Source organism: Apteryx rowi, unplaced genomic scaffold (assembly GCF_003343035.1).
Source record: "Apteryx rowi isolate R43461 unplaced genomic scaffold, aptRow1 scaffold_368, whole genome shotgun sequence".
NCBI classification, from domain to species: Eukaryota; Metazoa; Chordata; class Aves; order Apterygiformes; family Apterygidae; genus Apteryx; species Apteryx rowi.
In genome coordinates this window covers 113493-128636 of record NW_020450174.1, presented here as the reverse complement: position 1 = coordinate 128636, position 15144 = coordinate 113493, and the positions used below count along the sequence as shown (strand labels likewise).

General features: G+C 37.8%; 1 protein-coding gene across 1 annotated transcript in view; it reads right to left on the bottom strand.

Moving 5' to 3' along the window:
• Window positions 1-15144, bottom strand: part of EGLN1 (egl-9 family hypoxia inducible factor 1) — a gene marked incomplete at its 5' end in the record, with an annotated part of 36705 nt that overhangs the window by 7293 nt on the left and 14268 nt on the right. The window contains one exon of the mRNA XM_026073403.1: window positions 1604-1723. Within this exon, the coding sequence (XP_025929188.1) occupies window positions 1604-1723 (120 nt within the window). The remainder of the gene's footprint in view (window positions 1-1603; window positions 1724-15144) is intronic.

The window sequence follows — 15144 nt, the reverse complement described above, 5'->3', positions numbered from 1 at the left end:
CCAGTGGTATTGATGTTGTTAAATCTAGGTTTTCTAACTATAGATAGCCACTCTAGTATTTCAGTGTGAAGTCATAACAGTGCACATACTAAAAAGGTACATTGATTTAAATGACTGATTCTTAACAGCAATCAAAATCAGTGAGCAAGAAGTCATATTTTAGATCAATTTGTTCTCCAAAAGAAAGTTTGAGCTTATTTGCTAATCAATATACTTGATAATATACTGTAATTAAAAATAGATTTTGCAGTAAATTAAGTGCCTCTATTCATAACTTAAATATTCAGCTAGTAAATTTTTCATAGTTATTTTGAAAGTGCAATTTGTTTGACTTTTAAACTCTGATATGTATTTAGCTGTTCTGGGAGAAAAACTGGAATTCAACTAAAAATGCTCCAAAGCTGCATTTTAAGATGTTCAGTCCAACTAATATGCTTATATGCACAGATGGCTAGTAATTTATTTCCTAAGTGAAGGATCAAATTTGACATTTCACGAAGTGCAGACAGAAGCAGAAAGTTTCAAGCGCATCCATTTCTGACTCAGCTTTCAGATCTACAAGTTTCATGCAAGTATCTTATCAGTTTCATTGTCTCATCCAGCTGTTATAAGAAATGGACAGTGTTCAAAAATGAAAATAATCACCCTTAGTTGCAACTAGTGTCATCCACATTGTGCTTCCTAAGAATTATTACAGAAATACCAGTAGGGAGTTCTATCTTGTCTTTTATTTGCAATGAGAATAACTTTCTGCACAGCCAACTGCACAGCAATCAAGGAATAAACAAAGCTATCTTTGCATACATTCTCTTATGCCATCAATACATCCAGTTAACTACATCCATTCTTCAAATCTACCTAATCCCACTGAATTGCTGGAATAATTCTAATTAAAAGTGCCATTATCATAGGCATAACTTCTAAGGAGGGTTTCAAATCACTGGTAGTAACTTCTTAGACCACTTGACCTGGGTAATAAAAGGCTTATCTATTCTACACTCTGTATCTACACTAATACAAAGACTTGCATGGCCTTGAACTGTACTGACATTGCAAGAACTGTAACACTTGTTCATTTGCAACTGCTCCTAAGCTACACCGTCTTTACTTTTATAAGCATATTCAGTTAAACCATCTAGTTGCATAAACAGTAAACTCAAGGTACAACACGAAAATAAGGACAAATAAATTAAAACTGCTCTCTTTCAAATATTATTTATTTACTCCTAGTGTGTGTGTGTTGGGGGGGCAGGAAGGTGTTCACCATACAAATAGTTATACAGTAAATTGCGTAATTAGACATTTGTGAAGCCTGGATACCAGTAGATACTTACCTGTATAATGGAAACATACATGAAAAATATGCAAGTTTCCTTCAATCTAGCTGTCAAGGAGGTTCTGCTAGCATCTTTCAAAACTGTGAAAATAAATGCCTCATCTGCAGAACATCTCATTAACAGCAGAGAGAATCATGGAGGATATCAGCTATTAAAGTCATGTAAGAACACAACTAAGGCACAGAAATAAGAACATGAACAAACACCTGTAGCAAAGATGCATTAGCAAATACATGTAAAAAAAACTATAAAAAGAAATTGCATACCTTGGCATCCCAGTCTTTATTAAGATAATATATACAAGTAACACATCTTCCATCTCCATTTGGATTATCAACATGGCGAACGTATCCTGTTCCATTGCCTGGATAACAAGCCACCATAGCCTAGAGTCGAAGAATTACAAACACAGTAATTTAGCTTATCTGCGGGGAGGGGGGGGGGGAAGTCCATATTTTATCGGTATCAGCACCTACGTAACTCATACATAAGCAACACAAAAATTAAGATAGCAATGAGGGAAAAAGTTTTCTTCCTAGCTGAAAATCGTTTTGGAACACAGATAACTACAACAAAAACAAAGGCGTGAAACGCACTGAGAGGAACCCTGTTAAGGTTTTAATGACAGGGCTGTTCCAGTGTTGTGGCTCATCATTTAGACTTCCCTCCCCTGAATGAAATACAAGAGAGGAAACATGTCTTGTGTATAATTAAGAAATACATGTTTCTCCTTGCGATGAGAACACTAGTCTTCCAGACTCAAGTTCACAGACAATTGTCATTTGGTTGTTTTTCTTTTTTCCCACTCCTGTTTCCATTGCAAAGAAGTTTTCCTCAAAAAGTGCTATCAACCTTTATTTTCAGGAGACTTTTCAGACAACACTGCTAGCCCATCTTACTCCATCACTAAGTGCATTCTTCGGCTTCTGTTTTGTCCTGTTCATAGGAGGTCTTTGAACCTTTGTTGAAGCCAATCTACATGTATAACAAAAACATCCTCTTTAGTCAGGAAGTGAGAAATCAAAAATAGACATTGAACAGTAATCCGCAATAACCTTATGACATCAAACGATTTTCAGTACAGTAGTATATTTAACTTCCTATGCTGCACTTATCCAAGCTGACTTGAAAGACTGCTGTAGAAGGTGGTTTCATTTTTTAGAAGAATTCAGACATGCAGATGTGCCATACGACAAATGGGCCATGCTTGCTAACTGATGGTCTGCATCCCATTTGATTTGCTATCAGTTAGCAAGCATGGTAAGTTTGTTGTATGCCACATCTACATACCTTTATACCTTTTCTGAAAAAAGTGATTATTTCATAATTTTGAAGCAATCTGAACAAAGTTTTCCAGGTCCAGTAGTTTCATATTATTCACTGCCACCAGAGTACTCAAATGTCTCCAGTGACGACGCACTTTTTGCAGAAAGTCATAACATGAATTTAAAAGAAAAGCAAAAGAGTTTCTTCCAACAATCCAATACACTAACCTCAATGAATGACTACTGTCTAAAACAAACAAACAAGAAAACCCCAACTTTTAAACACAGGCCTTCCAGTCCAGATTCAGTCTGGTTAAGTCAGTCCCCTAGATTTTCAAGCTTCAGCCACACGACTCTTATGTGATACATCAAAAACAGTTTTACAGTTAAACTGTGAAAACATACACCAAGAGTTTAAAAGCCTTTAAAAGCAACTGTTTCAGTGCATGTTTTTTGCTAATTTATACTGACAATTAACTTTTGTCTTTTTTTATGTTAATAAATAAAGCTTTCCACAGTCTGCATTACATGCAAGAAACTGCTTTGAGCAGGCAGAGAAATAAAGTATTTATGGTTCACTTGGTAAAATATTTGTACATTACAGGTAATCAGAATGGGTTTTGATAGAGCAGCAAACATTTAAAGTATTTATTTGCATATATACAGTACTAACAGAAGACCCAGTCTTTTGGTGGATTCTTCTAGGTAGGAATAAGAACATAACCTTTGCTAAAAAGTAGCACAGTGGTTGCAAAAAAATTAAAATGTAGACTACAGTCTCCTCACATGAAATGGAATCAATTACCCTGACAGAGCATTGCATGAAAAGTTCTCAAAACTATCAAATCCAATTATACTTGCAGTTTTGAGATTAGGCCTTCCAGTTTCTCACCCCCTTTTAGTGTATCCATACTATAGTCATCACTACAGGTCTCCCATTATGTAAACATATATTAAGTAATGTTACCTAATATTTGGCAAAGCCATTACTTATCAGCTTTGTTGCAGGAAGATAAACCCACAAAAAATCAAAACAGTGAGTTAAAGATACCAAATAATGTAATAAGGGTTCTGTAATTTCCTTTCTAAACAGAAAAAAAGGAACAAAACAAGAGCAAAGCTGGGCTGGAAGAGGAAGGTATTTGGTTTCCACTGCAAGCCAGCCCCCTTGAAAAAGGCCCATGTGCTGTAGAGCTGGTGTCAGGCTCTCCTGGAGCATAAACAGTGCTGAAAGCGGATCCACAGTTTTGCTGGATCCAATCCCATAGCAGACATTTCCAGCAATATGAAAATTGTTATTTAAGAGGTTTTATTGAGAAGTATCATGTAAATTTAACACTGACATTAACTATTCCTCAACATCTACGTGAAACAGCTACTGTTCAGATGAAGAAAAGGTTGAGACCAAGTAGCTATAGCAATTCCAATTCTCACTGAAATCACTAGGAATTAGACTCAGGTATGCAAAGGTATTTAGGTTTAAGTGACCTAAATATCTTTCAGTGAGTTGAACACAAGTTTGAGTTAAAAGTTTAGAAAGCGCTGTTCCCAGGCCTCTCCATCCAATATATATWTTTTTTTTCAAGGGCGTGCTCAGGTGCCTTTTCTTCAAGGATTTTTTTTTTTTTTTGGGGGGGGGGGCATAGTTAGACAAGCCTAAATTTGCATCCTGTTGACGTAGTTTCCTTTACAAGCTACCAGAACAATCTCACTTGCTCTCTTCACTTAAGGGAAATCCACACCTGTATCCACAAGTTTGAGGTCTGTCCACTAAACTGAAAGAGGACTTTCTAACCTCCAAGTTGCTGTAGAAAAAGAGAACTAATAGCACTTGCTGGAAAGCCTGGGGGAGCGTCAACTGTCATCAGCTTGACATAAAGATCAGCGATATTCAGTGTTAAAAATGTTTCAAACAATTCATTTGTGTCTAAAATGCTGTCACTGTTTGAAAAAAGCACTTGTTTTTGTCTTTATAGTCTGAAACTTCTGCTATCATTAACTGCAAGAGACGAGAAACAATTTTGCTGCGATAACTTATCTAATATATATTTGTTATAACAGTAACAATGACTCAGCCTTTAGCGACAAACTGGAAAGCAAACAAATACACGAATCTGCCACTGTAGCATAATATACATTGCTTTCTCCAGTTAGTGTGACAAGTCTCCTTTCCCCAATTGAACATGATAAGGAAAGTTACAAAACTTAACAATTTACAGGATATGTGAAATATATTGTTTTGTGAAACAAAACAAAGTGAGTTTGTGTCAAACTGTCATGTACTGCACGATTACTCACATTTTTATTCTGTGGGAAAGGACTGAAAGGTTACCCACATATGTAATTAAGTCACATACTTTTTTCTTGCTTTACCATTTGACAGTATATATAAACATCTCAAACTGGCACAAAGCTTAGGTTTTTTTGTTGTTGTTTTTTTTAAACACTGCCATCAATAGTCAAAAAAAAAAAAAAAAAAAAAAAAAAAAAAAAAAAAAGAAGAGACATTTGAGACTAGAGTGTTCAAAATTCCCTAACATTTTGGATTAGGAAATAAAGGTGTTAGCTGTCCAAAATGAAGAGCTACCTGCCTCATCAGTTCCCCTATAAAAGTAACTGGTGAATTCAGCACAAGAAGTTACTGGCATTCAAATCACAGACACAGAAGTCTCCCCTTTCTGCACTTCTCTGGCATGACAATTTCTAAGCATTCGGTAATCTTCATTTCTGCAAAGAAATAGATTTAAGTCACACATCGAATTTGTTCACACACTGGATTCCTTTGCAAAACACTAATATTAATCTTCTTCAATACAACAGTATTTGAATTTAGCCTACGCACTCACGCCTAGCACATGAGCGCTGTCTGAAGATACTCTCTGGAATTCATGAGTAAGCAACAAAGTCTGAACGAGCCCAAGCTGCTCTGCACTCGCTACAACTTGGTACATCCAACGAAAGCAATCATACATTTAAGAAGTTGTTGCTCACTCATTCACACACGTTCTACCTTCACATGTTCAGCTCTGGAAAATTTATTTTAAGTTTTCACCACAAACAAGAAATATTAAGCTGTTAGCACAAAGTTACATCAAGCTAATTGAAACCACAGATTTTTTGCTAAACATCCTTATCATTTGTGTGTCAACTATTATTCCAATCAGCAATTAAATGCACAAAAATAACAACATCAGAGGGTATAATCATACAGTTTGGTTCACTGCTTAAAGGGCCATCGACTAAGCAGAGCACATCAGTGTAGCAGAGAATGTGAGTTCAAGGGGAAGCAATCTCAACCATGACCAAAGAGAAGAAATATGATCATCTAACCCACATATAAAGGAGGAAGAGCTGCAGGTAAACAGACTGAAGCTTTTTCCTCTATCCTTTCCCATTCCTCTCACAGCTGGATACCTGTAAGTTTGGGTATTGTTCATAAGAAGAAAGCAGTAATAGAAAACTCTTGGAAAGGGGAGGGGGGGAGAAAATACCAGTTACATGACAACATCAAATCCCAAGGAAAACAAAAAAGAAACATACAACAAAATGGAGAGAGGACATGTGCTCTGTCATATTAATTTATTAGTATAAAATAACTATTGTTTAGCTCAGATTAAAGAAAGCTGCATCAGTCAAGGAGACGTCACTTTTGCTATTTGCTGAAGGAACTGCAAGTCTCAGCGAGCAAAACAAGATGTCCAAATCCAAGACCAATGACTTCCTAGCAAAATTTATCAGATGCTCTCATGCTCCTACAAGACTTCACTGGAAATCCTTGGCATGGGTCATCTGACAGATTATTCAAAAAAACAAAAYAAAACAACCCACCACACACTGGAATGAAGAACCAAAAAAAAGAATAATGCATCTGACTTGTTGCTGTTTGGTGCATCTGTAATGCATTTCTAGTTCAAGAATGTGTTCATCCCTGACAAACAACAATCCTGAGGAAATACATTTCAGTTTAAGCACACTTAGCATACTTCAGACCAAGAGCTATTTTCACAAGGTACACAAAATAATGGCTGAACTGAAGAAAGAAAGACTGTATTGGTACTACCTTGCATGAGCAAAGCCAAGATTACTGACTTAAACATGCTAATGTGGTACAACTTGGCTCCAATTTGCAAGTCTTCTACTGCAGATCTTCCACAATCAGAGATGGAAACTTTCAACAGAAAAAGGTATCAACTGGGGAGAAACTCCTATTAGTTCTACCCAAAACAGAGAAAGCTGAAACAGGCAAAATAAACTCTTTGGGCCCAGCTAATCCGAGTATTTCAATATTAGCTTTCATCTGAGTAAAACTTCATGCTGATATCCTCTATGATCTCATTAGTAAGGCCAGAGAATCAGTGGTCACAGAAATTAAAACTGCAAATCTAAAAAAGCTAGGGGCAGGGGGAGAGAGCCTGCAAACGTAGAAAAGCTGGGGCTGGAAAAAGCCTACACATCTAGAAAACCCAGGCGGGGGGGGAAATATTAATCTAGAAAAGCTGAACAGAAATATGAGTATCTGCAAAGATTTCCTCACTAAAAATCTGTACCTTTCAATTGCAATCAACTGGGGAATCTGCAAGAGGAAAGCAAGCTTACTACTTGCAGCTTAAAAACTAAATAATGCAACCACAAGAGAAACTGGGCCTCTGTAAAGCAAAGGGGTTCCAAGCTAACAAAGGAGCAGACTGACCATTGCAGCAACTTTGAATCGTGTATCTCTAAGCTCTCCCTCCTGATACTAACTTATTAGTTAGTATGGGTATCCAATTTGTCCGTCAGCAAAGGAGTAAAAGCTATTATTTTCCGTCACATTTCTCTGTGCATATGGCAATATATGTAGCTGCAAAGAACATCAGAAAGAAACATCTTACTTCAGAAACCAGCTATGTGGATCATCTTCCAGCAAGCACAGAGCAAGCTGCTCTCTAGAGCAAAGCAAAGGGAGGCGAGGACTACCCGAGCGGGTTCTGCTAGGCTGTAATGGGGAAGTAGGCTGGCAAAGCTGCCAGCTCAAAGACAAACTGGAAGGAGAACAAAGATGAAGAATATACTCAGATAGGTAGGGAGAAAGGAGGAAAAAAAAAAAAAGAGAGTTGAAGCAGCTTCTTGCATTATAAAGAGAACCAAGCGACAGCTATGTATGTGGTTTATTTTCTCTATGAACTTCTAGGCAGTCCAGAAACTAATGCTTAATTTGACCGATCTCACTCCTTCCCAGGCCTTTCAATGCAACAGTCAATACAAGATTTCTAGTTGCTTTGAGAGAACCTGATTTTACAGGCATACAAAATGAAGCAACTCAATTTACCACCAAAAGTTTGGCACAACAGATAAGTACTTTTACTACATAGTTTATTTCCAGCTTTTTTAATCACACGTCGATTTCTCTGACTGAAGTTCAGAGAAAGCTTTGTCGAGTGAGCAGCGTCACTGTTCAGCAGCAGACTGTTCAGCTTCTTTACAAATGAAGTCACTGCTTTACTCATTAAAACTATCTTCTGTTTTAAGCAACATTTATCTACTTACAACATTCAGTTTATACATACTAACAAATTGAGAAATCTGAAGGCAGAAATTTTCATGTTGCTTCACTGCTGCATTCAACCCAGCAATCTGGAGCTGGCAATCCCACATCTAGTTTGAATTTAAACCAAACATCTTAAGCCTAATATTCAGGAAATGACTGTGAACATGGGATGTGCTCACACTTTAATGAATAGATTAATAAATAAAACATATACAGGAAAGAGAAGCTCCCGTAAAACTCTTGGATAAGAGTCATTAACCTAGGAGAGATGGTGCAGGTTCTTGGAAGCTAGGGCAAAACCCCTGGAAGCTTTGACTAAGCCCGGAGGAAAGCAGGGCGATCAGAAACACATCTCAAAACGTAAACTGATAAGCAACTGAAACCAGTATTATAGACAGAAACAACAGGAAGACCCAGAATACACTTCCTAACTGCTAGACAAGGATTTTAAAGTCTTACAGCCCCTAACTAGTCTGCTACTAAAGAGAGATACCACCATTTAAACACTAACAGGGTTCCCACTCCTCTCATATATCTCAACTTTCAAGGTTCCAAGTCACAAATCTCCAAGTGCCAAGAGAAAAGACTGCTGAGTGAGTTTACAAACTTCAGGAAAATATAAAGATTGTATCTTCCTTAATAGTTAAAACACTGGCATTTTCTAGGCTGCTAGCCAAGATAGGACATGCCTTATTCTCAAAATTATGCCACTTTAACCAAAAGGTGTTGTTTTAACACCGATTCAGTGAAATAAATGTAAACACCCTTGCAGTCATTCGATCCGATTAGAACTGGCTGCCATTTACTTAATCTAATTCCTTATTAGGAAAATAAAACTGTCTTCAGATTTAATTAAGAAAGTCTACAGAGTTGTGCACTGCCTCAAAAGTTTTCAAAAATCAATGTAAATTTTATCTATTGCAACGCTGAATATACACAGTGTTCTCAAGCTTAAAACACCTTCATTCCCTTAAAAAAAAAAAAAAGAAGAAAAAAAAAGCGCACATCTGAGCTATGTTACTTGCCAGTGTTAGTGCTTCAAAGCACTAACAGCCTCCCTGAGGTTCAACATCACACATTCTGATATTTTTGATATGAAAGACTACTACAAACTTAAAGAAAGGAGAAAAAAAAAGGTGCGGATGTCAACGACCTAGAAGAAACAAAAAGCCAGATATAGCTAATTGAGGTCTCTCAAAGAAATTAGCTGAAAAGGTACCGTCACCAAAGGCAAAAAGTCCTCTTCTAAAGGCCTAGGAGCAAACACAAAACTCCACTTCGCAGCTGAGAAAGGGTTTAAAGTATACTTTGATTTGTGGCAACCTAAATCTGTCTACATTATGATAAAATGGCTTGAATAATATACTTCAGATTCAAACAACTGTTGAATAACGTAAAATGTGTTTGTACAATTGGCTGGCCTTTTGGATAACTCCACATCCCCTCCAAGAGAAGCAGACTAGTGACTCAGTATCTTGGCACTGTATGGAAATTTGAAAGAGAAGTAAGTCAATCAAAAGAAACTTTAAAAGCCTGTTTTTAATTTAACATTGTAAATGCTTTGAAATGAATAATATTATATTTAAAAAACAACAACTTTGGAACTACTTCTTTCCAAGAAAGGGCAGAACATTTTGCTCTTGCATGACCCTAGTCAACTTACTAGTTTCATCATTATCGGTTCTAGAAGATAGAAAAGCAGCATCTTTAAAAACTAGAAATAATACATTTTAAAAAGTTATGATACTGCAGTAAATTAGTAAAACATTAACTGCTACTCAACTACATCAGTTAAAATATAATTTTACAGCAGAACGTCAGAGCTAACATGTATTCTCAACCACACGGCATCAGCAGACACACTAATGATCACACATGACAAAGAGGGATTACCTATTTTAAGATTATTACACACAATCAGTGCATTTGTTTAATTGTGTGAGACCTACTGGATAAACTGAACTTAGATTACCGTAAAAATAAAGTTTGCACAAGCACGTACATTAGCCCAAACTTTAAAACTGAAGGCTTTTTATACTTAATTCCAGGAGAGGTTTAGGAAGGGGAAGGAAGCCCTAAGGATTACAGCTGGGGTGGGAGGGTTTGGTGGGGCTTAAAAACACCCAAAAAACCAACCCCCCCACCCCACACACATTGTAACATTTGGTAGAGTGTATGACTGAGAGATTTGCCATTTAAAGAATATCACCATCATCACCAATATTCTCCTCCCCCCACCAAACCGTAAATACTGAGAAGCTTAGAACTTTTTCCCTATCAAAGATAAGAAACTTTACATGATAATTTTGCTAAGTACTAGGAGATATATCATAAATTAAAAAAGTAATGACTGATTTTAATAATTCCATTTCTTATTTAAAACTATCATTCTATTCCCACCTTAAGGAGCAAAATAACTATAAAACTGAAATTTAGCTTACAGGAAAGATTCCTTGATAAAATATGAATGTTGTGCAAGGGCACGATAATAGGATTGTACTTTTAGTAGTAAAGCTAGCCACATAGGAAGGTATTTGTACAGTAAGTATCTTAGATTTACACTATCCATATGAACACACTTTAAAATGTTTAAGTCAAGGTCTCAGCTACCACATGTAGGTCTTAATCTATAGAAAGATTTACTACCATAAACGGTGTGTTGATAAAAAGTTATTTTAAAAATAATTTTTAAGGATATTTGCAAGGGGACATACAGTATTCAGCAGTGCCCATAGTATTCCAAACTCGACACGATACACTATGTATCATTTACTCCTACTATTTGGGTTCAGATAATTCCTTTAAAATATTTATAAATTAAAAAAATAACTATGCAGCAGAATGATAACAGACAAAGTAGTGCTGTAAATAATACTAACCTTGCACAAAAGTCTTACTGAGATTTATAGTCAAATAGCTACAAACAGCTGGTAATATGTTTTAAAACCACCTACAATTTAAATCCAAGCAATGCTGACTCCGTCCATACTGCTTTTTCACACACGAGCTGACTTTACCCAAGCTTTTCTTTACTATCCCACCATGACACTGTAATAGGGCCTCTCTCACACATGGTATAGTTTAGCCGGATCACCCACACGTACCCGGATCAAGCGCAGGTAGCATTATACAAGCACTGCTGGCATTCCTTCGGTATTAAATTCCCACCGGTGCTCGAGCAGAGTCACGAGAAACAGCAGGTAAGGCCAAACTAATTAAAGGCTGATCACAAATGCGGTGGGCATGTTTTAATGTTGACAACCAAGTCAACAAAGTGTCTCTGAAAATATCCCTCTCACATAATGCTCAAACGGACTGAGATACACTACTTCAGCTTAAAGCAGCATTCTGCAGTACTAAACTCAGCCTGCACTAAATCGAAGATATTTCCTCTCGAGAAATGAAAACACTTGTAGAACCACACGGCCACGGCCGCTGGGACAGACAACTTGCTTTTCTTTGCCAGCTGCAAATGCAGAGCAAAACGGCACTGAGCCCGTTTGCCCCATTTGAGCCGGCAGCGCCAAGCCTGTCAGTCCCCAGCCTCATCTACTGCCTGCGCTTGCCTGCCTATCAGCAAGTTCACGCTAACGTGTGCTGTGACGGGAAAGTAACAGAGGCACAATGCAATTCCAGGGCAAGACCGCCTCAGGAATGTTATTTATTTGCTTTAGGAGTATGTGGGCATGTGAACACGAGAAAGATCCGAATGTACTGAACACTGACTGCAGGCAGCGAGAAAAACTTGAGGAAACTGCCCATCCTGGCCTAGACGATACAAACCCCCCCACCTTTTTCTAAAATTCAGCTGAATCTATAGCAAACTTAAGCTCAGGGAAAATAAAATCTATTGTGTTACTAAATACCAGTAGATTACGAGGAACCCATCTGGTTTGCTCCAAGTCCATTTATACGGAGCATTATGGAAGCGCTATGGAAATAGGCAATCCAGTCACAGAAATCAGTTACTCTCCTCCTTACCATTATTTTGATAACAAAAGGAATACTTTATACATTCATGAAAATGAATTATTCACCCTTCCTAGAAGGCAAGTAGGCTTTTCCAGACAGATTAGTCCTTTTCTGCAAACAACCACTAAAAAAAACTGCTGATTCTACCTGTCAAGATTCCCATCAGTCGGCATTGCCATGGCCATGACTGGACAAATATCACAGTTACAAGCAGGGTGCTAATCTCAAACTACATATTTCCCCCTCTAAAAATCAGAAGGGAGCGGAACTGAAACTGTACATGAAGCGATGACACAAAAGAAAAGCTACAGCAAACAGAAATCGGCCTCGATAGGAACAAGAGCAAAAACCTCTCTGAAACACAACTTACTGCTGAAGTTTCTGTCCTCTCCCGAGACATCCACAAGAACCAGGACGCCCCTCCTAAAGCTCTCGGGCAGAAAATTGGAAATGCTAACCCCTGGCTGAGGTAGCGTGTAACCAACAGTTACTCTTAAACCTTTTTAAAAGCACTGCGTTTGGTAAGAAGGGAAACACTTTGTTCCAGATTCCATCCCGGAACGACGGATTTGGAGGCAGGACAGACACAGCCCATCCTCTCAACCAACCTCGTTTTGCGGAGAGCTTTTAACACGTCACCAAAAATCCAAACAGCAATACCTTTTTTAGTAAACTGAAGGACAATTAGGCTTTACGGTATACTGTACTCACTGGAGAAAGACTACAGGGACTAGCAGTAATAGGCCAGATCAGAGGTGTCTTGCCAGCTCATGAGATCCAAGCCATAAGACAGATTTATACAACCTACATGGAAGATTTGCAGAATAAAAGTTTACATTTTTCAAAGACAGTTTCTAGCTTTACACTTGTGACAAAAAAATAAAAATAAAAATCCAGAGTATACCTAAAAACATAACTGATGAAACATTATTTGCCTTCGTCTGCAAACATCCGGAAACAACTCAAGGATATGAACTCCCCGTCATCACTGTCTTAAGCAACAGCAGTGGAAATTACTGAAAGAACAAAAAGCAAAAAGGATGTACAATGAAGCAAAAGGAAGACTGAGAAGAAACAGATACCAGAAGTAGCAGCAGCACTGCCAGAAGAAAGTATTACCAAAAGGGGGAAAGTAATGCTGAGTACCATGAAAACTAATAAACAAGTGAAACAATAATCAAATACACAAAATACTACATTACACATTTCTAGACAAGAAACAAACTACCAATTCAAACCAACAGGCAATCATGATAGATTTCAGGGTTGAATGCAGTGTATTTTTCAGCCATGGACCATAATTTAAAATGCAATTTCTATATAATTACTGAAAATAAACAACAGATCTTCTAAAATATAGATTTATTATTTTACACTACCAGTGAATAATAATTTCTTAATAGGAGATAACATTTCAGAAAGTTACCTGCAGACAGGTAACTGATTTACTAACTTATATTACTCGCAGTAGATGGCCCTTTATCTTTATTGTAAAGATAATACAGCTCCCAGGGCTCACTTTGCATCCACTGCAAGTCCGCACTTGATATGAGATATGCAAAACCAAAGAAGAGGGGGAAAAAAAAAAAACCTGAAACAAGTGAAAGACCGAAAGGAAAAGGAGGGTGGAAAAGTAGGAGCGGGTAAAAACTTGTGGAATGCTTCAACGCTTGCCAAACATGCGCTTTGATAATGAAAGGGAGCAAGTTCCAAAGCAGTTTTTAATTGCAACTGCCCTGCTACTAACCCCATGAAATCAAGTTGCCAGCACTAACAACTGAGATACCCCGCAAGGCCTCAACTGTAATTGCTTTCTTTTCTGTGTCCTTCAGTCCCTTTATCAACTGCACTGCAAAACCTCTCAAATATAGGAGGTTACTACCAGCACACTGAATTGCAACTAAAAATAAGTAAAAAGCTACTACTAGATGTATAGCACAGGTACTACTGTACTCATATCCACCCATTGCATTCAGAAGGCTACTCACATGATTTGTCTCCCAGATAAAAAGTTCACACAGAGTGGCAAAAAGCTAACTAGAAAGAAAAAAAAAACAAAACAAAAACACAATCAATTCAAACAACAGGTACTGTAACAGTAGATAACTGCAGCATTCCACACAAAATTCTTCCATTAGTTATAGCTGGAATGGATTCATTTATCATTTTAAATAATTAGTTGGTTTTTGCTAGCAGAGAAAAACACGGAATTATTAGAGCTGAGGATTTAGCTTATACTTCATTATTAATTCCTCAGAGTAGGCACTGTTTTTATATCATTTATTCAAATGAGAAAAATGGGCATCAAGCTGGTAGGCAGGAACACATGATAATATTAACTGGTTACTTGAAAACATTTTACAGCTAAATTCCTGAATACGAAAACAGCCCAGGCCAGGGGGACACGATCCAGCAGTGTGCCCTGGCAGCAGAGGCAGCCAGCAGCGTCCCAGGAGCACAGCCTGTAGACTGGGGGACGTGATGATCCCCACCCCCAGCACTTGCTGACCCCCAACCAGGGGGTGCCCAGGCAGCACTGTTGCATGCGGTTCCTCCTTCCTAGGTGCAGGACCTTGCTTTCATTCTTGCTGACCTTCACAACATTTCTCTTAGTCCTGTCTAGGTCCCTCTGAACTGCAGCCCTGCACTCAAGCTCAAGCACAGCGACTGGTCCTCCCAGGCTGGCACACGCAAGAGCCCTAAACTGCCAGTAAAAAGAACATATTGTATTTTATTCCCAGAATTAATACAAACAATTCTATGCAATTATTGGCAAGACTGCTGAAGGTTGTTCCAGAAAACAAGAATTTTCTTCCATCTGTAAAGGCAGCTTCAGTCGAGGGCTTCAAAGCCAAGATAACCCATCCTTACAAAATAAGGATTTAAAAAAAAAAAAAAAAAAGAGAGAGAGAGAGAGAGAGAGAGAGATTTGTCAAAGGAAAAAATCTCAAAAGGACTGTATCTTCCTATCACAGGGAAAGTCTGTTCCCCACTGAGTCCCTGGAGAATTCCATTACTTCCTCTTGAAAGCTGTACCCAAACT